Here is a 26,740-nt window from a genome sequence, read left to right as displayed (position 1 = left end):
GTAGCCCCTGCCTCTTCCCTCCCTCACCGCAGGGGGGCATTGATCTGCCCCCCTCTGCCCCTTCCTCCTCCCTCCCTTTCCACCACAAGAGACTTACCAGTTGCACAAAGCTGTATCAGAAATTGGATCGGTATCAGCCGACATGCCTCCTTAAATATTGGCTATTAGTATCAGCCACCATAATTTCTATTGGTGCAGCCCTAATCAATGATCTTCACAAAAAATATTTATTTCTCTCCCCAGAAGTGAGTCCAAATGTTTCTGAGGATTCAAGAGAGAATAATTTCTCAGAATTAAATACTGACTTATCTAAGTTTTTGAATATTGGTTTTAGTTAAACGGATAGCCTATCCTATTGGAGTATAACCTCTTCTACCTTAAACATAACTGAATACAAAATTATTTTTGGATTTTACTTCCTAACAACTTAAAATGTTTTCTTTTAGTCACAGATGCAAACCCAGGTACAGCAGGTGGGAATTGTACCAACGCAGGCTATGGCAACTGGACCAACAGCAGATCCTGAGAAACGCAAACTGATACAGCAGCAACTGGTTCTACTGCTTCATGCCCACAAATGTCAGAGACGAGAGCAAGCAAATGGAGAGGTGCGAGCCTGTGCACTCCCACACTGTCGAACTATGAAAAATGTCCTCAATCACATGACACATTGTCAAGCTGGGAAAGCCTGTCAAGGTGAGACCAGGTTGTTAAAAATCAAACTCTTGGAAGGTATAAGCTTTTTTTTCTTTTTACATATTTCTCAGTAGCTTGCCTGCCTGCCTTTCTTTCCTCCTGGTGGTTACCAGTCTCTCTTCCTGGTATAAGTGAAGGGGTACACTTTTGCTTTCCTTTCTCACCCCATTCTTGCCACTAGATATTTTCCTACTACTGTCATAAGGTTGTCCTTTTAGAAGAGATAATTAAGTGCCCAAAATTTCAGGGCACCTGTTTTATTAATGCTCTTTTACTTCCAAAATAACAGGTTTCAGTTCTCCTGTGACAATTTCATGTATCTGCATATATTTGATACCTTGCAGTTCAGTATGTTGAAGTTGTTAGATCACTATTGAAATGTTCTTACATGGTGTTGTTTTCAAATCTAATTTTTCCTGTTAATTAACATACCCTATAGAGTACCAAATTCTTTCAGGTCTTGGTATTTGGTTTATTTATGATTGTAAGGATTCATAGTACATAGGAATGAAAATTGGGGGATTGAGAAAATGGAATTAGTTTTATTTAAAACATTTATACTAGAATTACTTTAAATCTCATTGTTTTAGTTGCCCATTGTGCATCCTCACGACAAATCATCTCTCACTGGAAGAATTGTACTCGGCATGATTGTCCTGTGTGCCTTCCTTTGAAAAATGCCAGTGACAAAAGAAACCAACAACGTAAGTTATATTTTCTACAGAATAACCTCATTAAAGTAAAACGAACCAAAAGTAAAGTACTGGAAAGGCTTTTGTGTGTCAGTATTGTGACAGGCTTAGTTGTACGTGGTAATCTTTTTTTTAAAATACATTTAAGCAGTCTTCTTTTTTATCATTGTACATAACTTATGACATACAACATACCTGATTCAGAAAAGGGGAAGCTGTCAAATTAAACACGACGTCCATTTTGGAAGGATAAAGTTATTTCTGGCAGACATTTTGTTCTTGGGCATGTCATTCAAGTTATTTAGAACATATAATATTTCCTAAAATTGATACTCTTAATTGCAATCAACTTGTATATGGGAAGATGCAAGATTTTTTTTACTTTGAGTACATGTCAAAGGTTATTCAGACAAGGTTGCCATCACTCAAAGTAGAACAAATATTGCATGAATAAAAATCGGCTTGTGGAAAGGTTGATCTCATCTGTATATCTCAGTGATTCCTGCTGACCGTTAATAAAGCTGAATTAAACATTTAACACTGGAGACAATGGGTAACTGGTTGAGGTTCTAGTAAGCCTTGTTTGTACTGTTTTTGTTTGTATATGTCGTCATAACAACTTAAGCACAGCAATATTCCTTCTTCAGTTTTTTATGGATTTCTGCTCTTTATGTTCTGAATCAGCAGATTGTCAAAACTGTATTGCTGGAGTTTGAGAGGATTGTTGGACAATATTAGAACAGATAATTGTAGAAAATCTGGCACTGGTTATTACAGTCTGCATCTTCTTAAAATAATGCTATAAAGAAGTAAAGATGAAAGGAATGAGAGACAAGTTCAAAGTAATTTGTGGGAGGTGGTAGGAATTAGTATGGGATAAAAGAGCTTTAACTTTAAGTACAGTTTTGGGAGGGTTTTTCTAGGTTCTGACTTGGGATGAGGCTGCAAGGAAAAGTAAGAAAAGGTATGAAACTCTGGAAGTAAAAGATAGTTAAGCTGTCAAGTTAAATATGGCTAAGAGAGCAAAAGGGAGTAGAGCTGTTAAGTCAGAGGGAGTAGAAAAGCCTATAGAAAAAAAACAACTGCAGTTGGCTTTACTGTTCTATTATGTTTAGGTGGGTTTAGAGGGAAATTTCCTGCACAAATTACTTTTTAAAAAGGATGCAGTTGTTCGGTATGTGTTTTGTTTTTAATTGCAGAGCAAAACCCCGTACATTTCAAACAATTTTTTAAGGTTGCACAGTCAAGCACTCTCAAAAGTTAAGGAAACCCCAGAATTAATGTTGCCTATGCAACTTTAAATTGTTCCTCTTCTGTACATACATTATGATCAGGGATATTAGCTGTAGGATAATGTGCATTTTCTCCTTTAATGGAAAACAGGCAAATTTTCTCTCTTAAAGGAGAAAATGATTTTCTTTCTCTTTTAAAGCAGAGTGCACACCTCTATGCCACTTCCACACCTCACCATAGTGACATGACACTCCCTCACATGCTGGGTCCCGCCTGCTGGGCTGCAGAGGCAGCTCCTCCGGAACTGGTCCAGCCTGTCTGCAGCCATGCACCCCACAGTGGGTTCAGAAATCTTGGGGGGGCACATGCCCCCCCCAACTCACAATGCCTGTGCCCCCTGCCTTCTCCACACACCTACTCCCTTCCTCACATACTGGGGGGCTGGGAGTGGAGGGCAGTGGATCAGGAGTGAGGGGCACTGGCAGGGCCAGGGGCTGCAGGCTTGGATTCCAAGTGTGTCAAACTGGACATCCATTATTAACGGACACTTGAAGCCTAGAAATGTTAAGGTTGTTTCTGACCTTCACAGTGGGGATAGTACTACCCCCTTCACCTCACATGGGTATTGAAGATAAATGGTTTGTAGAGCATTAAGTACAGTGATACAAAGCCCATTAGGAAATTAGTAATACCGTTTTTAGAACAGGGTTTGAGTAGGATACAGTGAATAAGGGCCAGAGTCATTCACTGAACAATGAGAACTTAATCAGTGGGCACCATCCATTTTGTACAGTGGATGAGGCAGGGGTCCCATGGAAAAAATGTCATCAGTTGAACCATGCTATCATAATGTGTATATATGCAAGGGGACTAAAGTGAGGTTGCAAAGGTGATCTTTATGCTAGTATTTCCTAACTTGTGATTTTACAGACTACAGACAAAAATGTTAAAATAACATCAATAATATTTTTTAATTAATTTGAAACCTGAATAGTCATAAGAACTTAAAATAATAGATTTACAGAAGAGTTTTGTTAATTATATTTTATTTTAAGGAGAGTGATAGTGCTTCAGTTTGTTAAAAAAACAAACAAACAAACGAACAAAAAAAGCCTACGGTAGCAGGAGACTGGACTCCACAACCCAGGAGGTCCATTCTAGTCCTAAGTTTAGTTTAGTTTGTTCTGATTAGAACAGCATTTTTATATGTAAGTGCATTGTATTTGAACTCTAGCTGTTTACCAAAGAATTATTAACATTGTAGTCTTCCCTGTGGCTGATGGGCTATCATTTTGAAATGGAGTTTTTGTAATAGGGCTAGCAATTATGTCACAGCATCTGATTTATAGCATACTCCAGCCAACAGAGCTTCTTACTGTGGTTGGCAGCAGCAAAGGAATTCATGCTACCATCACTTAACTTGCATTGCCATGGCTGCTGTAGCCACATTTTCATTGGGGAGGGATGGTGGAAAAGTTTGTGGCATGGTTAACTCTTGGCTTTTGGTGCTAACACTGATTCTGGCAACCACATCAAGGAGCCCCACAATCTGGATCCTGGCCCACAAGGGGTTTGACATCCCTGGTGTAAAATGAAGTTTGAGGATAAATACCAAGAGAGTGGGAGAGGGATATAAAAATAGCCGTACAATCTCATCTTTTAAAAGTTTGTAATCTAGTCATCAGAATGTTTTCTATCCTGGAATATGGTATATAGTTTGTGTACAGGAGCATGTGCACAAGCTTTTAACTTCTAAAAGGCACTATTCTCCAAGCACTGCTTCTCTACTGCCTCTCTTTGTCTACTACCTGAGGGCCATGTAAAGGGGCCTGATGCCAGCTACTATCCTTGTCTTTATGACATTTGATAGCAACAGATGGTTACTTGTCATGTCCATTTTGTCATATATTTTTTCTTTCCTTTGGGAAATCTGTTTTCCTTAAAAATAGTTAAAGACTTGCTACAATTTTGCTTTCGGTGTTTAAGTTACCTTGGGGTTCTGTAGAGCTTCCTCAACACTGGTAAAAGTGTTTCTGCATGGAATACCTGCCTGAAACCAAGACAGTAGTTCTCATCATGTGATAGGCTAATATTTATCATGGAGAACCACATAGGCTGTCTTTTTTTCTTAGGAGAAAGTTACATTCCATGTTGATGCACACTTTAGGACAGCTAATTTAAATTAAGTTTCTTAAAATGGGAATATCTTCTTCAGGGACAGAAGTGGTAAGGAATCCAGTGTGAGATTCTGACTCTTATTTAGTTGAGTCAGGATCTAGATAAGTATTGAGCTTGGATTCTACAGACATGCTTACTCACACACAGACTTGATTTGTAATTCCTGGCTACCAGTAATAGTGTCACACAGATATGGCATCTTCTCTTTCCCAAAAGCCCCAAACTGTGGTCATGTATAGTCCCCTACCCTTTCGAGGACTGTTGTAGTTTCCATGGTGAGGTCTTGATGTAGGCCTACAGAATCTTACTTACTGGCACCTGGCTTCTTTCTGTAAGGAACAGGAAAAAATGTTAAGAGATTCGGCTGTCTCTGATGAATTAATTCAACTGTTGATTGTTCACAATTCTGGATCATGTGACTGTCTTGCATCTGTTGATACCCTAGATATCTGTACTTAAGTATCTGCTGTAGAGATACTGGTATTATCTGCACATCAGCATTGGCTCTGGGTCATCATGGTCTCTCAGTTTTCTTTGATCTCTGGAGGTGCTTTCATTATTGCCTTTTTTTACCCCAAGCAAAGAAACGTTGCCCACTTCCTTGTCTACATTTCCTTTTAGACCATTTTCAAGTGCTTCAGGGACAGGGGGTTCCTATAGTCACCCTCTTGCCATCATAAACAGCCTTTGGATTGGCTTATACCCTAGATATAAGTTCATTAATAGGCTGAATAGTTCCACATCTTGCCTTTCTCCACATGTAAAAACTTATGGTCCCAGGGCACTGTACAGCTTTTGTGTAATCCAAGAAGAACAAATAATTAGGTTTACTTCACCCTTTTTGAGAACTTTGTAGCTTTCTTAATAGAAAACATGTCTTCCTCCCTTTTCCTTTTATTATCCTATTCTTTGTGTAATATCTGTCTGGAGGCCTCATTATAAGCTAAATAAATAAATGGCCTGAATAAGAAATGCAGTACATGCTATAGTTGGTGCTTCAGTGGCTCAATAGTAGTCGATTTCTAGTCCAGTGGTGGGGTTTCCACAAGTGTATTTGCAGACGTTCTCAAGGTACTATTACTGTATTTACTTGACTACAAGACAAGGTGGTTTTTTTCTACGAATAGCATTGGGGGGAAAAGCCCCATATCTTATATTTGCATTCAAGGAGATCTCACTAAATACGTTGTCTGTTGTTAAACTGCTGCCAAAAGCAGCATGTGCTCAGCAATGGAAACCAACTATGAAGTTAATTAAATGCAACCAACAATGAGCATGGATATAAAGCAAAATGACCTGTACAGGGCCTACTATAAGGATAGGTTAGTGCAGGCCATCTGAATAAGATATATGGTAGTATCTACTGAGCACAGTTCCCCTCAGCACTGACTCCTTCAAGTCATGGTGAGCCATGTCACTGCATACATTGCAACTTCCTCTTCATTCCTACAGCTGGGCTGGGCCTTTCTTTCCCAGTTCCAGTCATTCCTTTTTCTTCACCAGCCTTAAATTCTGGCAAATATCATGAAACAAGGCCCCAGACAGTTCACTCAGGATCCCTCTGTCAACTGCTTTCTCAGCCTGTTGCATATCATTAGTATGGTACTGCCATCCATGAAATTAAGCACAGGTTGCCCTGTGCTGCATCTGCATATAAATTTTTGGAAGATCCCAGGACTCATGATAAGAACACCCAGTTCTAGTCATGAGAGGGGAGGTAATTAGTACATGGATCCTTTGTGGGGTATATCTGGAGTATATGCACATACTGAGTAGTGCTGAGCTGTGGGGTCACCGTGGCTTGAAATGCTGTTGACTGATGGGGCCCATTCCGATGGCAAATCACAGGCCTTTGGCTTTGACCCCATATCAGGCATAGTTTGCACTATAAGTAGGTGCAAGTGCTGCTTAAAAGTGTGCTTATGAAGTACTTTTGCTAAACTTGCAGCAGTTTCAAAGAAAATAAAAAGTAACATACATTGTTTTTGGATGAACTAAGTCTGAGTACCACATGCAAGTTACTATAGCTATGCTTAATTTCGAGGTCATTGTTCTCAAATTTGTTTCTCACTTCGATGTGCTCAGGGAGAGCAGGGTCTGATAGTAAAGAGAGTGGCAAAGGTCTGCTATGGGGAAAGACATGGGGAAGCAGAGGGCAAAGGGGTTATCTCACCCTCCCAGATTAATTTTTCCTGTTGTAGCAGGGAAAACCTCCAAAGATTAGATTTTTATACCTGGAAAATTATAACAAATTTTCTCTTGGACTGTAGTAAAAGCACTAATATTTTTTTTTTAATGAGCTTCCTTATTTCCATACCTGTAAAGGTGATGAGGCAGAGCCAGTGTATTGATGTTTAAAATTAAGTTTCTTTGAAGACCTGTTTGAATATTTTCCCTTGTCTCCATCTTGATCTTTCCATCTAGCTTCTTCCCTCCCCCCTGCTGTTAACTCTGGGCTGGAAGATCTCCCAACTGATGTCTGAAGAACTCTAGTTAGGAAGATGTATATTCTTTTCCACCTAGAGATAATGCCCTGTGTGCCTGGGACTTTCTTATTTGCCATACAGAGGGCTGTTTTCCTGTCTTATTTCTACAGCACTTAAAACCTCCAGGAGTCGCCTTGAAATTATGCATGACAATTTTGGGGAGGTTTAACTCGTTTCCTGTGTGACCCAGTACTCAAGGGGTGTTGTAGGAATGCGTGTTATTCTTGAGGTTGTAAATTAAATACTTGGATAGATTTCTCAAATTGACTACCAAAAGCTATAGCTTCTTCATCTCTGTCTTTATCTACTTTTTAACTTTTTAATTTTTTTTTTTTTACTTAGAACAGAAAATCCTCTTTGTCTTCATTCATGAAGATTTGAAATCCATCAGTGTTCTGCCCCTTTCTGAATAACTCTGCCTTTGTGCTAATTGGTTTAGTCTCTCAAATCTGTTTTTCAGTGCATCCTTAACACAACATTCCAGGTGATCTATAGATGTTTCAGTTGAGAACTCAGTCGGGTTTCTACGTTCTGCAGCCAGTAGTTAGACCAGGAATCTTGATTTGGGGCTGGTTGGTTGGTTTTCCAGTTATTCCCAGAATAGGAAAATCCAGTCTATTCCAAGAAGTGGGCCAATGGCAGAGGCATTTTAAGCAGGCTTCACGCAGCCTGCAAGGGATTAAATTGTGATTCCCCAGGGCTCCTGCTCAGCTGCTAGTCCCCCAGCGCTCTGGATGCAGTAGCAGCCATGGCCTCTGGGCTCCCCCTCCCTTCTCTATGCATGGGAAGGAGAGGGTGAATCTGACACTGCGTGGTACAGGGTGTGTTTTGGGCTGGGGAGGCGGGATGTGCAGCAAAAGGAGGGGTGGGGGTGATGTGACCCAGGAGCTTGTGGACCTCCCTACTGTGTCTCTCACGGCCCCAGTTGCTTGGAAGTTGGACAGCTCTGTCCTAAACTGTACCCATGGCAATCAGCTGGTTTGAATACTTCTTGAATCTAAACAAGTGACTCAGTACAGTATTCTTGTTTGTTTTGTAAAGTTGAAGCATGAGGTCCTCTAATTTAGCATTTTGTATATCTATAAAGCTCAACTTTATTTAAGAATATGTATGATGTAGCTTTGTGCATGTTTCATTAACTCATGGATACTTTCCATTTGCTTTGTTTGTTTGTTTTGTTGCTGTATTAATTTTGTTTTGACTTCCTTTTATGTTCCACTCTTTATATGTAGCCCTTCTGGGATCGCCAGCTGGTGGAATCCAGAATTCTATTGGTTCTGTTGGAACAGGCCAGCAGAATACTCCTTCATTAAGTAATCCTAATCCAATTGACCCCAGCTCCATGCAACGAGCCTATGCTGCTCTTGGACTACCATATGGCAACCAGCCACAGACACAGTTGCAGCCACAGGTACAAGGCCAACAACCAGCACAGCCTCAGGCTCACCAGCAAATGAGGACCATAAATGCTTTGGGTAGGTGGAGAAAATAGCAAGAAAAACTTAGGTTAAAATAACCAACTTAATTGCAACCTAACCCCCAAAACAAGGGTGTTTCAGGGTGTACAAATATTTGTGTATAGTACTCTGATCAAATAGAACTTTTGGTCAGATTCTGTTCATAGAATCAAATTGACACACTTTTTGTCTCTAAACATTTTTGTTTGCGCTGTAAAAAAAATTAGGTTCAATTTGTACTAGCTATCTCTAATTATAGGAGTTTAAAAAATACAATGATTAAACATTCCAAGTATTCTGTTGTTAGCATTTACCATTTACTTCTGTTGAGAGAGAATTCTTTATCAATTTCATGTTGTTTGATAAGACATGTAAGTTGTTTCAAAATTGTTCCATTTCCACAAGTACTGTGTACCTTGTGTTTTTCTGAAAGAGAAATTATTACTGGTCTGTTCTGTTCGTAGCTCTGTAAGCCCATCTAAAATATCATGCATTTAAGATGCTTGCTTTCAGGTTTTAATTTCCATTAATATAATTTAAGGAACGTACATTAATACATATGTTAAAAAAAAGTTTGCCTAATAAATGCATGATTGCTTGTTTCTCCTTTCTTAACAAGTAAAATTTACTAATTACTATTTGTTTGCCATTTTGTTACCAAAATTGTGACGTGTACATCAATTGTGTTTACTGTTCTTTCAAAGGAGCGAACCAGATGAATCTTCCTGCTGGAGGAATGACAACAGACCAGCAAGCTAATCTGATTTCCGAAACTGCTCTTCCAACATCTCTTGGGACAACAAAGTAATGCATGTTTTAAATACTTGTTCAATTAAATGTGTGTTTCCATGTACTATGAATGTATAAATTAGAGAGCATATTTGATAGTCTGATTGTATCTACTGTAAACCATATTGCAATAGTGTATCCTATCTTTTAACCAAAAACGTTTTCCCTACTTTCATTCCAGTGCTACCATTTTCCCAAGTGTGTATGCAAAAAATAAATTTTTGGAAATACATATTCAGTAGGGCTGTGCAAAGCTTCGGTCGCTGATTCAATTCAGAGGAGACTTGGCCCGATTTGGCAGCCAAATATCAGAATTGAATCACGAGACCCATTAATTTCTCCAAATCTAATCGGAAGCCTCCGATTAGATTCGGAGAGATTCAATGATTCAGCCATAGACACAACTTTATATGTTTTTTCTACATACTTCAAGCTACTAGGCACAGCTCGTGAATGCTGAGATGGTGGGGTGGATGGAACGTCCAATGCAGGGGGTGTCCCTAACGTGCTCAGTGATGGACCTGGAAGTGGACCAGAAGTACTTCCAGTCCATTTCCAGGTCCACCAAGGGGCATCTGGGGTTCCCCTGTAGCCAATCCCCGAGCTGGGAGGGCATGGGGAGGTCCCCCACGCGTTCAGCAGTGGACCCAGAATCGTACCGGAAGTATTTCCGGGCCAACATCCAGGTCTGCCACTGAGCACATTGGGGGGGCTGGCCCGCACGCTCCTTGTGGGACGCTCCATCTGCCCCACCATTTCAGCATTCACGAGCTGCGCCTAGTACCTCGAAGTATATAGAAAAAACATATAAAGCTGTGTCTATGGCTGAATCACTGATTCTCCGAATCAGAATCAAATCTTCAGATTTGGCCGAATCAATCAGAACAGTGATCTAAATCAGCGAATCAAATCACTGTCCCCCGAATCTGGCCAAATCTGAATCAAATACTGCCTGCTTTGTACACCCCTAATATTCAAGTTCAACAGAAGAATGCTTCCTCCTCTTAGGATACTTACATATCTAGTAGCTACAGCTATATATTTCACTAGTTGTCTGCAATTTTTTCTTCAACTTATTCCAGTCTTTTACTACATCTTAAATATGTCTGTGATAGTGAATATATCTTATTTTCATTTCTTCACTTATAGTCATGCATTTCACTTATTTCTTTCTTCTCTTGAAATGAGAATTACAGGTCCTTTTATTTTCAAATAAATATTTTTTCAGACATCTAATTTTATAGTTGTAATCCACATACTACTGCACTGTGCCAGTTGTATGTTTATCCTTCTTTCTAGCCCACTAATGAATGATGGCACGAATTCGGGCAATGTTGGTAACCTCAGCTCAATGCCGACAGCTGCACCTCCTTCCAGTACTGGAGTAAGGAAAGCATGGCATGAACATGTCACTCAGGACTTGCGTAATCATTTAGTACATAAACTGTAAGTGTTCATCATGACTGGCTGTTTTTACATTTCTTGACTTGTAACTGTAAGAATTGAAGCATCCAAGTTGAGAATTGGATTCAGAGGAACCATTGCTAATCAGTAATAAAGTTTGATGTCACTATCTCATAGCTCAACAGGTTGTAATTACAGCATTACTAGCTGAAAAGTCAGTATCTGATGCTCGAAGGTCTACAAGAAGTCTGCATGATATGGTGATCTTAAGTCAGTTTTCACTGAAGAAATGTGCACACTAGTACAACTTTGTCAGTGGTTTTTACAGTAGTACTTTTGCTTATCTGCTGAGATAACTCAGACTGCTGTTAAGCTTTTTTACTCTGCCCATCTCTCCAGTTCAGTGTTAAAGCACAGTGAGTAGACAGTGCAGGTAGACTGGTGCGGCTACTTGCAGTATCTGTTTTAGCAAATAAAGGATTTCCATTACTAAGTTTGTTTAACAAGTAATTCATTTTAAATTTTATTTTAACTGTAGGAGAATGGCTTGGCATTGATTCTCTTTCAGATAGCTTTGATATACCCCATGTTCTCTTGTACAATAGATATCTGAAGTTATTATAAAGTTGCCTAAATTCTAAAAGACTTTTTAAATTTATATACTTTTTTTTCTGTAGTGTCCAAGCCATCTTTCCCACTCCTGACCCAGCAGCTCTGAAGGATCGCCGCATGGAGAATTTGGTGGCTTATGCCAGGAAGGTGGAGGGGGATATGTATGAATCGGCTAACAGTAGGGTATGTTGTCTCAGTGCAGATACTTGCTCTTAGCAAACTCTATAATATTAAAAATGTGATGCATACATTGTAAACTATGGAGAACCTTTGGCTATGCTGTGGAAGTAACAGTGCTTTCAGTGGGTCTTATACTGCTGTAAAGCAGGTAACAGACTGAACTCCTTGTGCAGTTTTTATTTGTCCTTGCTGTAGCGGTTATTCTTTCACCAAACCAGAGTCACTACTGGAAATGTTTTTCTATTGGAGGAAGGTCTACTGAATAAATTTTAAATTCTTAGGAGACTCCTTTATAGAATACAAAGAAGTTCAATGTATTTCATTATTCTTCTTCAAATGTTGAAATGGATCCTCATTCTCTGAATAAAGCAAGCACCCTAACACTACTGCTTCCCTTACTTTCTGTTTTTGGTCCACGTGCCCTCTTTGGTCTTAATTGTGTTTCAAAAAGTTTTGAAGGCTTTTCTGTGCCTGTGTGGTTAGAAATTCTGTGTGGGATTCAGACAGGCTGCTTACCTTCCCCTGTTTGCAGGTTTGTTAAGATGTTTTTCCTTTTATTTGGCTTTGAACTTATCCAGTGGAGGTAGAGATGGCCAACAAAATCAGCTTTGATCCACTTGCCTTGTAATATTTCACAGTATCAGTATTTGTCTTTGCCTCCTACCACTGAGGAGTAAAGGGACTTAGTAAGCCCAGTTAAATGTAACAGATTAATGACTGAAATGTGATTCTTTAACTCCAGAGATCCACTTACTGAAAACAGCTTCCTTTAGCCTGGCAAAGATAATAACAATCTCCTTAGGTAATGAGAGCAATCATTGAGGCCTTTCCAGATCAGAAGCCTTATGTCAGTGTTTCTCGGTTGGGATACCACAGTGCCCAGCCCCTATGCAAGGACGTATATGCTCTCTTCCCCCTGTTCAGCACCCTGCACTCTCCTTTCCCAGCATACTGTGGACAGCCCCCCTCCTCTGGAGACTGCTGTTGCCGTCCTCAGCAGCCCATGTGCTGGCCACCCCTGTGCCCCAAATCATGCTCTGCTGTGGGCAAATGGGCACAGTTCCTTCTCCCATGCCCTCAGGGCTTTCAGGAGAGGTTGCTGGGACAGTAGTTCCAATTGCTGGCATGCAAGAGCTTGGAAGAGCAACCTTGGTGGTGGAGCCACCCTTTCCCTCTGAAATACAAACTAGGATTAAGGAGAGGGCAGATCATGGAAAGAGCATAGCGAGGTGGGGTCAGATCCTGTTTTCATCACCCTCAATTGGTACCAACTAGATCAGTGATTCAAGTATTAAGGCACCTCCACAACTTTTCTAAACTTAGATTCTAGCTCAGTGATTCTTAACCAGGGTGATGCTAAATTGTAAAAAAAAAAAAAAAAAAAAAAAAAAAAATTATGGGGGAGTGTCTTAAGGCTGCAAAGGTTGAGAACCACAGCCTAAGAAGAAAGATGTTAACTATCTGATTATCCTAAGCCACAAAATATTTGTTAACCACATTCCAGGTGACAACTGCAAATTAAGAGACAGCAATGGCAAATTACAGTATCCTTGTCTAGCCTTCTTGGATTATCTAGAAGAGTAAAATTTGGAACATAAGTCTTCTGTCAGAGAAAGGGCTGCCCAACCATTTTATAGCCATGTATCTGATGCTGCTCTCGGGTCAGTATCAGGTGATGTTTTGTTTGTCCTAGTTAAAGGTTTCATATACACATTCAGATTTGGGAGAATTCTTCCAGATTTGTTATCATGGTAGAAAAACTTGCCTGGAAATGGTGGGCCCTTGAAGAGCTGAGAGCATGCACAGCTGATGCTGCACAGCCAGGGGACCCCTGTCCACACATATTGGGGTACTCTGTTAACTCCCTCAGTCTGCCTGGAGACAGATGGCAGCAGTGTACAGGGCAGCCCTGATTGGCTGACCCAGTCTGCTCAGTCAGCCTGTCTCTCCTTGCAGCAGTAGAATTGTGAAAGAAAAGTGGTCTGCTCTCTGCTCTGTTGGAGTGGCAGAGTCCAAGGAGCAACACACTGTCTCCCTAGAGTGGGGGGTGGGAACAAAGCACCCTAGGATGAGGGAGGACTGTGCTGTGGCTTCTTTTGGTAGAGAACATGTACAGACATTTGGTCTCCCGAGAGAAACTCACTTATGAGTAATTTAACCTTGCTTGTTCCCAGGTTATTTTTCTCTGGGAGAGAAGTCCTGAGCTTCTGTATACTCATGGTTTCTCCTGGGAGATCAGCGACTCTTCCAAGAGAAAATGAATGTTCCCCCCAACCCACCCCGGTTGGCGAGATTGGCCATGGGGGGGACTCCTCCCCTCCCCCCCCCCCCCCCGGGTCACTGACTGGTCACTGGGGAGGCATGTGCCCCCCCCTGACTAAGGTGGCACCAGTTGCCCATGCTGCTTCTAGAAAGACCTCTCAGATCTCTGGGTTAGGCATATACCAGGAGGTGTGTTTCAAAGGTGGCAATCCAAACACTCTTACCCGAGGCCCAACTGTGAGGAGTTCATCTAGAATATTTAGTTCCAGGCAGTGAATTGTAAGGCATGGTTAAGAGATGCTAAATGTTCTATCTTGTGGATTTACACTTTTTCTTCTTTTGAGAACTACTGATTCTACTCCGTGACAACTGGAAATAGAATAATGTGATGGGTCATAGAAAACAATTGACTTTGTCCTGCTGTCCATAGCATGCATTTCCCTTTACCTGTCCTCTTTTTTTTTTAGGAGAATTGTCTAACTTATTTCCAGGGAAGTAGAACGTCCTCTCACATCTAGAGAAGTTAGACATAGAGATGGGTTACTGTGCTGCACAAGCATGAGGGACTTCAGTTATTTTCTTCTGCCCAAGAGAGAAGATCTCTCTCATCATGAATCAGACATTTGGACAAAAAAAGCCAAAAATTGAAGCTCTCTGTTGTAACATTAACCTTTATTATTATACCTTTTACTCCATGGAGTTGGTTAGGGTCTCTCAGTTTAAAGGGTGCCTAGTACCCTAGTGCAGTCTATCTAGCTCATGGGAATATTATACAGTTTTGTTTGGGGGTACAGATGTGAAAAATCACTTTTGCTTCAATGTGTTAGTCCACTTTATCTCTGTACAACACCACAGACCGTAAGTCTGTCTATAATGGCAGTTTTGTTCAAACATTGTCCACGCTTATTTAATGTTGTGTTGTTTAGAGCACATGCACCACAAATAGTCTTGGCCTGTTCAGAAAGTGTTTTATACTCCTCCCTGTGGCTTCTCATAAACTATAAGATAGACTTTCGGCCCACAAGAGATGGGAATAAATGAAACCCTGTGAGCCTTCATGACAATGAAGGTTTTCTTTGCAGAGGGCACATTCCATAACATTTTTTTTTCCTCTGAGATCACATCCTTGTAGAGTCGGATAATTCTTCTTTTGGCTGCAGTGCCTCATGGCTTTTGCATTTTGTGATACTTTCTCAGAAGTTTCAATTGTCTAAAGAGCTTATTGCCAAGAGCTACAGTATTCCTACCTTAGCAGCTTGATGGTTCTAGTACAGGACCTCAAAGCAGTCAGGACTGAGCACTGTAGAGAACATGTCTGCTGTGGGGTTTCTTGTTTCCCAGGCAAACTAGACCACCTCTCTCCTTGGTTTCCCTCTGTGCCCACAACTCTACCCTGGAGACCTTCCACTTTCCTATTGGCATGAAAATTCATGCAGCCCTACTCTCCTTCAGACATGTCAGCTAGAGGCTCAGCTCAAGATGGCAGGGGCAGCTGAAGTTTCATTATGTCTCTGAACTTTTATCATGATTTTTCAGTCAGCACTGCAAAAATAGTTTCCCTCCACTGATTTGGTAGTATACTCCAATTCTTCTCTCACAGCGTTACTTTTAATCCTCACTTTACCTTCCCTTCATCAGCCTTTTCTTCCTCTGTGTTCCTTCCACCATCTCCCTCACTTGCTCTGTTAGTATTATTCATGTTTATAATAAAAATAAAGTAGAATAAAAAACTCAACAAAGTAAAGCACAGAACTTGTATTAACACATCCAGACCAATACTGTGTTCGTTCTGCTTGTGTTATTCCCCTTAATTTTACTCTTTCTGTCTTCTCTGTTTAGACTGTAAGGCTTTAAGCACACATTACTTTTGTAGTGCTCTGTGCATTTTGTTCTAATACTATAAAAGCCTTAGTCTGTCTGTCTGTCCATAACACTTTATTCGCACTCTGATTGGATGACTGAAACAACCAGAGTGCTCCAAGAGCATTCAGACAGGAGACGACGTGGCAGAGTGCTGCCATGATGGTGGGTGTGGAGCAGGGAGGGGCCAGCTGGCCTGCCCTCCCCGCTCCCTGCAGGTGACGAAGCGGGACGCGTAGCCACCGGGCCCCAAAGAAAGCCAGTGGGGAGGGGCAGGCCATGGTGGCAGTGACCCACAGCTGCTGCCATGCCCCAACAACAGTCCTGAAGAAGGGTGGGGGGAATGAGCCCAACTAAAGTGGCAGGGGTGGGGATGGGGGGATCAGGGCCTGACACAGGACTCCATCCCTGCCCACCATGACAGTGGGGAGTGTGCTGCCAACAGTTGGGAGGGAGAGGAGAGTGGGGAGGGGAGGCAGGTGGACACAGGTGAGGCAGACCCAGAACGGCGGGGGGGACGACAGGCCTAGACTGGAAGTGGCGGGGGAGGAGGGGAATAGGCCCAGACCCAAAGCGTGGGGGGAGGGGGGACGGGGCTGTACATGGGCCTCTGTCCCCACTCCCTCCCCCTGGCATTCTTGATGGGCAATTGGCTAGTAATTCTATAAAATGTGTGTCCATATATTCTGACTGTTACTAGCACCACAAAAAAAGTGTCAGATCCAACATAAGTTCCTGTTTGAAACAGGAACTTCATTGTAGTGAACTCTTACATGTAGTGCTACAGGAGGTCCCTCAAAACCCCAGCACTCTGGAGTGCTCTGCTCTCCCTCCTCTCCTCTGCCACCATGTTCCCCTGCACCTCCCTGGCCTCACTCCAAGACAGGGTGGGAGTGAGAGCAGTTAGATCCCTGTTAAAGCAAAGCTGCAGTTCTGCTATTTGTGGTGGCTGTTACAGAGACTGTATTTAAACAGTTCAGTTAAGAGTAGACTTGAGACGGTCCTTAATTCTTTTTGTTAGATCATTCTCCATAAATCAAAAGAACACAGGCCTTGGAACAAGGCTGCGATTTATGGCATAAGGCAAACCTTTTGTTCTAGCTAAATCATGAGACCCTTTCCATCTTTCCCTGAAACCTAAGCAACTAAAGAATGTTTTTAATTCTCTAAAATAATGGTTCTCAACCTCTGGCCCATGGGGCTCCCAATGGGACCAGAAATTTGGTGGTGGGAGAGTGGTGACACTGTTAATTACCACAGTTTCTAGAGCTGTGATAGTTGTTGCCACTGCTCCCCTGTTGCCAGATTTCTGGCCCCGTGGGGAGTCCTTTAGAGGCCTGATGAGACAGCTGGGTACAGGGTTGCTCCATGGCCAGATCTGGCATGTGAGCTTGGCCTGGCACAGCAGATAGCTCCCATGAACTGACCCCATGCCCTCGGACCATCTCTGCCTATGGGATCCAGCCCACAGACTAGCCTCGTGTCACCAGCCCATGGGGCTGAAAGATTGAGCACCGCTGCTTTAGAAGGATTGAGGGAAACCTGCCTTTCTGCATACTGGACTCGATCGTTCTTTACAATAAATACACAAAAAAGACTGTAAATTAAGTAAATCCTAGGTCTGCAGACCCATGATGGCAGCACAGACCATAAAGAACACAGTATCCTCAAGTAAGCATAACATGTTCACCTGTTTGTTCTATACATCTGACAAAATGGATTTTTCCTTGTGCGTATGTCCTTAGACATCTGCTCATCTTGGTCACTGTTTCTCACTAGTTGTCTCCCTCCCTTTCAGTAGCAACTGTCTTGTCAGATAAATTGTATATGGAACAAGGACAGTTTTATTCTTTATATTTCTAAATTGATCTTCTCACGTACACCAAGTTAGCAGCTTTCAGAAGTTTGTTCTATAGAATTGTAAAGGTAGGCAGCTTCTCTCAGTGTTGACTCTGGATTGGACGATAAGTGCATTATAGAAACACCTACTCTAGAAGTATGCATCTAGTTAGCTATGGCCCACTGGAAACAACTGAATTTTCATATTGTTTTTTTTCTTCCAAAAACCTACAGCTGTTCGGTTTGTAAAAATCCACACATGATTTGCAAAGGTCTATCTTTGAAATATAGACTTAGATAGTGAATCATCGTGAGAAGCTTTTAATTTTCCAGATTTTTTTAAGTTCACTGTTTCTTAGAATAATAAGTTCCATCTAGTTTATGACAAGAGCTGTAATTGTTCAAATAAATGACAAGAGCTGTAATTGTTCAAATAAACAGCTCTTTATGTGAAAAAATGTGTCAGATCTGTCTCCCTGATAGAGGCAAGAGTTGTCTGAATATTATCTCTCATTTATAGGATGAATACTATCACTTATTAGCAGAGAAAATCTATAAGATACAAAAGGAACTAGAAGAGAAACGGAGGAGTCGTTTACATAAACAAGGGATCTTGGGTAACCAGCCAGCCTTACAGACCCCAGGTGCTCAGCCACCAGGTATCCCACAGGTGGCTGCTGCCATGGGCCAGGCACAGCCCGTAAGACCTCCAAGTAAGTACTTGTTCATGAAGATGAATGGGGTCAGGGAAATGAAAGAAGGGTGGGACAACATTTTATAAAATTCATTTAATTTGAATGCTACTTCTGTATGTTGCTAAATTGACAAAAATGTCCCTGTGCTTTTAAACTAGTTCTGACTTTTTAAATAAGAGAAACAGTTTTGACCTTTTCTTTTGTTTCTGTTACAGATGGACCTATGTCCATGCCAAATGTGCCTATGAGTCGTATGCAGGTGTCTCAAGGTATTTAATTTTTCTTTAAGTCAGTTTTGCTCAAAACATGCATTTTCTGGTTTGCTTTTCTTCTGTGTCTTCCTTTCAGATCTTGTATATGGATGGGTGGAGTATGTGTATGTTTGTCTGAGAGATGTGTGTTTTTTCCTTTCAGTAGCCACATTCACTATTATACTGTATCAGACTTTATCTCACTGAATCAGGAGTGCTAGCAACATGAGAGGAAGAGACTCTGTTCTTGTTGTCGGTTTTCCTGTAATTTTTAAATGTACTTAACCATTTTCATTTTGATCACTTCTCTGTCAGCTAACCCTATGAGCTAGAAAGATGTTTAACTGGGAACTTCGTCATCATTAACTAATATCCCCTATACATTCTGGGCAGTTGGTGTAGCCTCCTTCAGCTATTTTTCCCTAAAAATTTGCTGGTATTTCAGCTTCCCAAAATGTAGTCCAGCTCTTAGCCTATTCTTGATTTAATGTCAGTTTTATGGAATCTGTTAACCTGAAGCTTGTGTTGCAATCATGAGATGTCCCCATTGGAAGTCCTCTTAACATTTTTTGTTTGTTATTTATTTTGGTTAGGGAAGGAGATGGTCTTTCTGGATATCATCAGTAAATATCATTGAGCCTAAAATAAAACTCTTCATTTACCAAAATTGACTGCATTATTTAGGATGTGTTTTTGAGGGGGATTTTGAAAGGGGGGGGGGCTATGCTTCTCCGTAATTGCTGGTTGTGGTTGTATTAGCACTTGGGGAATGGCTTTCCTTCATGTATTCAGGGTGTATTTTTTTCTGTTTATTTTGAAAATTACAATGAAATAAACAGCAGACCACCCTTATTATGCAAACTTTGATATTTAAGAAACCACATTAAGTTTTCCTAGAACTATCATTATAGTACCATTACATTCTTAAACAACACCTCCAGTATTGCTCCCCTAAGGCCAAGATGGATTTTAAGACAAATTTAACTCTTTTGCCCTACTTGGTTTTCCCCTGCCTATTTCTCCTTGTTTGCTTTCTTTGATTACTGGCAGTTTTGCATTCAGTAACAAAGCCCACTTTTTAAAGTGAGGATTCATTTTTACTTTTCTGATAATGTGAGGCAAACCTTGGGTGAAGGGGAGCGTAATTACCCAATCTACTTGCCATCTGTCACTGTTAGGCAACATCTTTCACCTTAAGCAGTTTCAGTTATGATACTGCAGGCTGGTGAGTGTGCTATACATAAATAAGTGTGGTGATTTGTTCCTAATGAGTTGTTTTGGGGGTACATTTGCAGGAATGAATCAGTTTAACCCCATGTCCATAGGGAATGTACAGATGCCACAGGCACCTATGGCACCCCGTGCAGCTTCTCCAATGAACCATCCTGTACAAATGAGCAACATGGGCGCTGTTCCAGCGGTTTGTATTTGTTATTTTTAAAATGTATTATCTTTGAAATCTTATTGGTTAATTATCTCAGAATTAAATACCTCAATTTTTATCAGGTATCTTAAGGAAAAACTGAGTTCATACTATTGTGAATATTACACAATTTATTTAGTTTGCAATTCAAATGAATGATTTCAGGGAAATTGGTCTCGTCATTCTATCAGATTTTTTTACTGACTTTGTTTATTATTTATTGTTTCCAGTATTTAATGCTGCCACACGTAGATACCAGAGGTATAACAACACAAAGTTTTGGGAAGAAACTTGGTGCTTTAAAGTATAGCCATCCAATATTATTTCCTTTGTTGCTCCATGAAAATTTAGTTTCATTCTTTCAGAAAATGAAAGTGGAAAGAGTTCTAGTATGTTACTTGTCTGTGTTAATTGAGAGACCAGCATAAAATGTAGTATTCTGAATAGAGCTGGAATATTTCTTCCCCCTGTTTGAAAGTAACTTAGTTGCCTATTAACACCTTGGACAAAATGCTGAGCTTATTTATTGAAAGTTTCTTTGAATTTACTGAGGTCAAAATTTGGCCTGTATATTTTTTTTATCTTATGGGTAATTATCTAGAATTCTTTCCTTTATAGCTATATACTTTTTTAAATAACTGAAGTGTGTTTAATTTTTAGATGGCAATGTCTCCTTCCCGAATGCCTCAACCACAGAACATGATGGGAGCTCATTCCAATAATATGATGGGTCAGGCTCCTACCCAAAACCAGTTCCTGCCTCAAAATCAGTTTCCGGCATCCAGTGGGGCTATGAATGTGAACACTGTAGGCATGAGTCAGTCAGCAGCTCAGGCTGGAGTTTCTCAGGTAGAATTCATTTTCTGCAAGATGGGTTATCTTAGCTTAATTTACTCAGTTTTATTTTTTGTATATCCAGTAGTTGTTTTAATTGTCCAAGTAGCTGACTTATCAGAGACCTTCATTTCATTCACTCTCTCTTGCAGTGTAGTGTCTTCTGTGTTCCAAATGTTTCCATGAACATAACTGATTTAGGTGTATTTGTTAAGGAAAATATTCCTCCAACTTGTGATGTAAATTCCATAATCCATAAAACGGTTATAAGGAAATTCAGGAGGGAACATCAGGAAGAGTTGATTCCTAGCCCATGAGACTGTTTTCAGTGTTGTCGTTTCCTCCCCCCACCTTTTTTTTTTTTTTTTACATCTCAGCCATGTATATGTTCCTCTTTTATGTGCAGTCTTCAGAGCTGTTTTAAATTACAGGTGTCAAGAAAGCATATAGCCCAAGAAACCTTTTTAGAATTACTTTGTTTAACCTTGTTGCTGCATCTGAATGGAAAATACTGTTCATCAGTCATATTCTTCTCCAGGTTGTTGCAGAGGTCAGTCAGGCTAATTGTTTAGCAAAAGAAACATTTCTGCACTTTTTTTAAATCAAAAAGATAAATTTCTACCCTCCAGGAGTCTCTTAAATGAACAATGAGTAGTGTAATGGTATCCCTTCAGAACTGATGGGCAATACAGAAGCAGTTTTAACCATTTTAAGTTCTAATTGCAAGTGAACATTATGTTGTTTAGGTTTATTGTGATACACAGATCTTTTATGCACCTTATTTTAAAGCAGAAATAAGATCTGTATATATTAGCAGGATGTACTCTTCACTTTTCTTCCTTTCACATTGTAGGTCAGGGTTGCCCAATGTGTGGTGTACAGCAGATAGGCAAAGGGGCAAGGCAGCACAGCAGCAGTAGATAAGTCAGGGAGTAAAGAATAGAGCAGCATATAGGGCAGGGAGCACAGGCCTGGGAACAGACAGCAGATCGGGCAGGGGAAAGGATCAGACTGACACTTAAACAGGGCATGAGGGCTTAATTTGTGGTGCACCTGCCAAAAAGTTGGCCCCCACTTTCCTAGGTTGCACGCACAAACACAGAACGTTTATAATAGTGTTTGACTGAAATGTAGATTCATACATGATATAATTTCTGAAATAGTAAAGTTAGGATAAAAACAGTTACCAGACATTTTGTTGTCTCTTGTGTGTTTCAGTTGTGGCAGATATAACCACTAAGTCTCAAGTACAGCTTATGGTTTGGGTTTGGGGGTAGCTTTATGGCATGTTATAGTCTCCGATTTCTAGATGATGCTCAGCCCAGTACAATTTAAAGATTGAATGGCTTGCTATTGACTATTCTGTCAATGGTGGGAGTTTAATCTGGGTTCTAGTCCTTTTATTCCAGTAAAACAATATATAAAAGGAGCAGAATGTAATCAGATTTAAGGTTCAGGTTTGAGCAGAAGGCATTGAAAAGCTCTCTGATGTGTTCAGAATCTTTTCATGTGCAACAGCAAGAGTTACTGTAAAAACAAGTTGAGTATAAATGAAATTACAGGTGTGGTGATCTACATTTGGCACTGTTGTAAGATATTTAATGCTCTTAAAGAGAACATGACTAGAATTTTGAGGTAGAATAGATGTATCAAAACTTTTGTTTCTCTTTCAAGCAGGGGCAGGTTTCCAGTGCTACCCTTCCTAACTCCGTGAATATGCTAGGACCACAGAGTGGTACGCTGTCATGTCCACCAGTGACCCAGCCACCTCTACATCAGACTGTGCCTCCTGTATCTACAGCAGCTGGCATGCCACCTATCCAACACCAAACACCAACTGGAATAACTCCTCCTCAGCCAGCAGCACCTACTCAACCATCCACACCAGTCTCATCTTCAGGGCAAACCCCTACCCCAACACCTGGTTCAGTTCCAAATGCAACACAGACACAAAGCACACCAACAGGACAGACTGCAGCCCAGGCTCAAGTTACACCACAGCCTCAAACCCCAGTACAACCCCCATCCGTGCCAACCCCACAGCCATCTCAGCAACAGCCAATGTCTGTGCAGGCACAACAACCTCCTGGCACTCCAGTGAGTATCAGTTGCTGTTTTTGGTTGAAGTATAAAAAAAAACCCTTAAATACCGAATAAGTACTCTTTCCCCTATATAGCACTATGCATGTACATTTTAGTGCCTTTTATAGAGTTATAACAGTTGCTTATATTTTATAGTAGTAGATTAATCAAAATATATACATAAATATTTTTTAAATAATCTGCAAACATAAAATGCATCCATCTAAATCTTCTTAACAGCAATTTTAGTTTGTGATTTCTATTGTGAAGAGTAAAATACACAGAATATTTCTGCAGCTATGTGTGGGAGGCTTGTACATAATCTGTCCAAGCTGTTTGGCTTTAGTTGGGATCATTAGTTTTTTACCTTCATGATCATTATGTTTGCACTGAGATATTAAAAATGGGGACAAAGTGTGTGTGGTGAAGATGTGTGTACTGTTGCCAGTATACCTGCTTTGTTAACTGTATATGCTGCTACATCAGATGAGATTCTTCTGTGTTCCCTTTTGTATAAACAGAACCTTGTGGTGTGGATCTAATTATCTAGATCTTGATTTTAGTGAGTTCCCAGATTCAGGTCTTGTACTGTCTTTATATATAATTTTGTGCTATCCCTCTTGCAAGGAAAAAATATTTCCATTTTTTCAGTGTATGTATTTTATACCTTTCTTTATATTAGCTCTCCCAGGCAGCAGCTAGTGTTGATAACAGGGTGCCCACCCCAGCCTCAGTTGCTAGTACTGATACCAACTCCCAGCAACTGGGACCTGATGCATCAATGTTAGAAAGTAAACCAGAGGTTAAAAATGAAGAAACTGAGCCAGAACCCAGTGAAACACAAGTGGAACCCAAGACTGAGGTAAGTGAAATTGCTTCACTTGCTTCAATTTAATTAAAGTAATAATATGCAAGAGCCTAAAATAAGATGTGTGAATGTGAGCTAAGCTGACAAAAAGGTTAGTTAAAGGAAAGTATGTTTTTTGTGTCTCTTTTTTTTTTTCTATGAAAATCCCTAATTGGCTGGTGCTGTTGTGACACCCTAAGCTTATAGAACTCATTGTTTGAAGCATTATAGATTAAATTTCATCTAGTTTCCTTTCTTAAGATGGAGGAGGATTTACAAGGATCTTCACAAATGAAAGAAGAGATGGAAGGGACAGAGCCAAAGCAGGAGCCAATGGAGATTGAAGAAAAGAAACCTGAAATAAAAGTAGAACCTAAGGAGGAAGATGAGAATGGCACAAATGGCAATACTTCACAATCAACATCCCCATCTCAGCCCCGTAGAAAAAGTATGTATGTAGACTGCCATACCTGTCCTGCAAATTTGGGGAGGGGGAGGAGAGGCTTTGTGTAGCTGTTAATGTAGTGCTACTACTTTCAAAGTGTGCTAGTCAAAAACTTTTCCTAGAGAATGTGAATGCCATTCTTGTTTCAAATGAATCTGCAGTGCTAAGTGTTCTGAATATGGCTTATTTGAACCTATATGATTAGTTCCTGTATTCCTTCCCTGACCCTCCCCACACTCACTTTTCTTTAAGGAAACAAGGCAGCATTGCATATTTGGGAGCTCATTCCCATTAAATTCTTCCAACAAATTTGCATGCAAACATGTGCTTAAGAAATATCACCATTTCTAGTGAGAGCTGTTTTAATTTGCTTCTAGTTTCCCTTACACTTAAATTTTCTTTTCTTGATAAGCTTTTGCCCACCAACAGACATGAAAAAATTGGTACAAGTTGTTTGAAAAATGTTATTATGTAATTACAGACCATATCATATTGTGTATACATTCTGGACAATTATGGTTGCAGGTACCATCTTATATTTGGCATTTCTTAATTTTCATTTATTTGGTTAATCTTTTTATATTGAATTGTTTAACTAGTATGCAAGAATCAGTCTTGTATATAACAGTGTTAAAATATCTTGCCACCACTTGTTTTAATACGTATTGCTGAAATCTCTTCATTAGATGCAGAAGTTTGTCTGAGACTTTCTTCTCTGCAGTCTGATGCAAAAGGCATGCTCTGTATGAAGCTGAAATACAGCAAAGTCAGCTCCCAATGGGAAGAATTTTATTCTTTCTTTGCATGGGATGTCCTGATAGCTGAAGTAATTCTTTTGATCTTAAACTCAGTAATATCTAAATATGATTTATAGCATAAAAATCTCATTAACAGGAGACTGAAGTTCATAATGATGCTTTAATCTAAATATATAAGCCCTTTTCTTTTTCTCAAAGTAAATGCCTTCTATATCTAGCTATACAGGATGCACTATTAATCTATTTATACACTTATCCTGATGTGCTAACTAGTCTGTACTAGACTCATTCATGCAATTTTAAGTGGATTACATTGTAATTTGACCGACTGGTGAGAGGTCATTACTGTTTTATGATTGTTTATTACAGCTGTAGTGATTTGGACTTGAAGCAGGACTTGGGTATAAATTGCAGAAGTAGGACTTCCCTTGGTCATTTTTTAAACTGTTTTAGTTCTTTAGCCTCCATGGAGGATCACAGATGCTCTGTTGACTTGTTTCCCTTCCTTACAGAATGAAAAGGGATTGTTTCATTTAGCAGCTTAAAATTTTCAGATTTCTAGCTTTTCTTGCCTGTTTTGTGAGCAGTGCTTAGGGGGTGCCATTTCTGGCTCCAGGCTACCATACCTTACAACATTACTTCCTTGAAGAAACTCCAAACTAGCCAAGAAGCCATTCAAGAAAAACAACTGTAAATGTCTCCCTTGCCCTTCTTCAGACACTATGGGGAAGAGACAGATATTATTGTTATCAGCTAAGCTTTTTCCTATCACTTTTCTTCCCCTCACTTCTTTCAAAAAGAAAAACATTTTGGAGTGTTTGTTAATTAGGACTTGCTAATATGCCACGCCACCCCACCCTACAGAATCTTTGGTAGGTGGCCAGTTTCTTCAGGCGTTTCAAAAGACCACCAAACCTTACATTGATATCTTCCATATGCTACAGGATCCTCTACTGAAAAGCCTACAAGAAAAAAAGAGAACCAAATCCAAGCATATTGTCTAACAACAAGATGTTGTCACTTAATTGATAATAGAGTATACTGATTCAGGCAAAGAACTATGTATCCAAGACAAAATAAGGCAAATAATGGTTGTGTGCTAGTTCCTTGTGACCTCTTATATCCACAAGAACACGTTCCTTCCCAAGGAACACACACAATATTTGTTTGCAAAAGGGAGAAACCCAAAACAGAGGTGTCTAACCAGCATAGGAGAAACAAATTCTATGACCATAAGCACTTAAGTCCATGCTTCTTTACCTTTACTTGTTTTCAGGCAGAAGACAAGTTAGTTGCACCCTAGAAACTAATCCAGAGATGCATAAGCTTTCATAAGCAAGAGCCTTGCAGCTCACAAAATGCAATGAGCAGTACTAGTAAGTTGCAAGTGGGCAGCTCTTCTAAAAACCTTCCCCAGGCTGCTATCTAGTCCTGCTGGCTCCTATGAGCTCTGGCCCTTCTGGGCTTACTCACAGTTCCTTTGCCACTTTCTGGTACTGCTTCTCAGCTTCATGCACAGGAAACTCCTTCCGTTAGCACAATCAGTCTCTAGTTCCCAACAGTGCTTTGTTCTGCTCCCACCAGAGAGCTCCTTCCTCCAGCTCTGCCTGGGTCAGACTGCCCCTTCTGCCTTTGCTGCAGGGCTTATTATATAGCCCACAGCCTGCCTCTTCCTGCTTCTTGAGCTTGGCTTAAAGGAGCAGCCTTCAATTTCTCA

The 26,740-nt window shown here is 40.4% G+C and overlaps 1 protein-coding gene across 5 annotated transcripts in view; it reads left to right on the top strand.

The window, feature by feature from the left end:
- The window catches only part of CREBBP (CREB binding protein), a 181,723-nt gene that overhangs the window by 94,093 nt on the left and 60,890 nt on the right, over positions 1–26,740 (top strand). For 2 of the 5 annotated variants that reach the window (XM_006264798.4, XM_059716338.1), the window contains exons 4-16: positions 447–696; positions 1,287–1,400; positions 8,518–8,760; positions 9,447–9,546; positions 10,831–10,977; positions 11,613–11,730; positions 18,209–18,401; positions 18,599–18,652; positions 19,930–20,054; positions 20,718–20,906; positions 22,569–22,988; positions 23,656–23,835; positions 24,082–24,268. In XM_006264798.4, coding sequence (XP_006264860.1) covers positions 447–696; positions 1,287–1,400; positions 8,518–8,760; positions 9,447–9,546; positions 10,831–10,977; positions 11,613–11,730; positions 18,209–18,401; positions 18,599–18,652; positions 19,930–20,054; positions 20,718–20,906; positions 22,569–22,988; positions 23,656–23,835; positions 24,082–24,268 — 2,320 coding nt within the window. Of the gene's footprint in view, positions 1–446; positions 697–1,286; positions 1,401–8,517; positions 8,761–9,446; positions 9,547–10,830; positions 10,978–11,612; positions 11,731–18,208; positions 18,402–18,598; positions 18,653–19,929; positions 20,055–20,717; positions 20,907–22,565; positions 22,989–23,655; positions 23,836–24,081; positions 24,269–26,740 lie in introns of all 5 variants that reach the window. The other 3 variants (XM_019489966.2, XM_059716337.1, XM_059716341.1) reach the window with 2 other exon arrangements.

This window comes from Alligator mississippiensis, chromosome 13, assembly GCF_030867095.1.
Source record: "Alligator mississippiensis isolate rAllMis1 chromosome 13, rAllMis1, whole genome shotgun sequence".
NCBI classification, from domain to species: Eukaryota; Metazoa; Chordata; order Crocodylia; family Alligatoridae; genus Alligator; species Alligator mississippiensis.
Note: the sequence above shows the minus strand (reverse complement) of the source record. Positions and strands in the feature narration are given on the sequence as shown.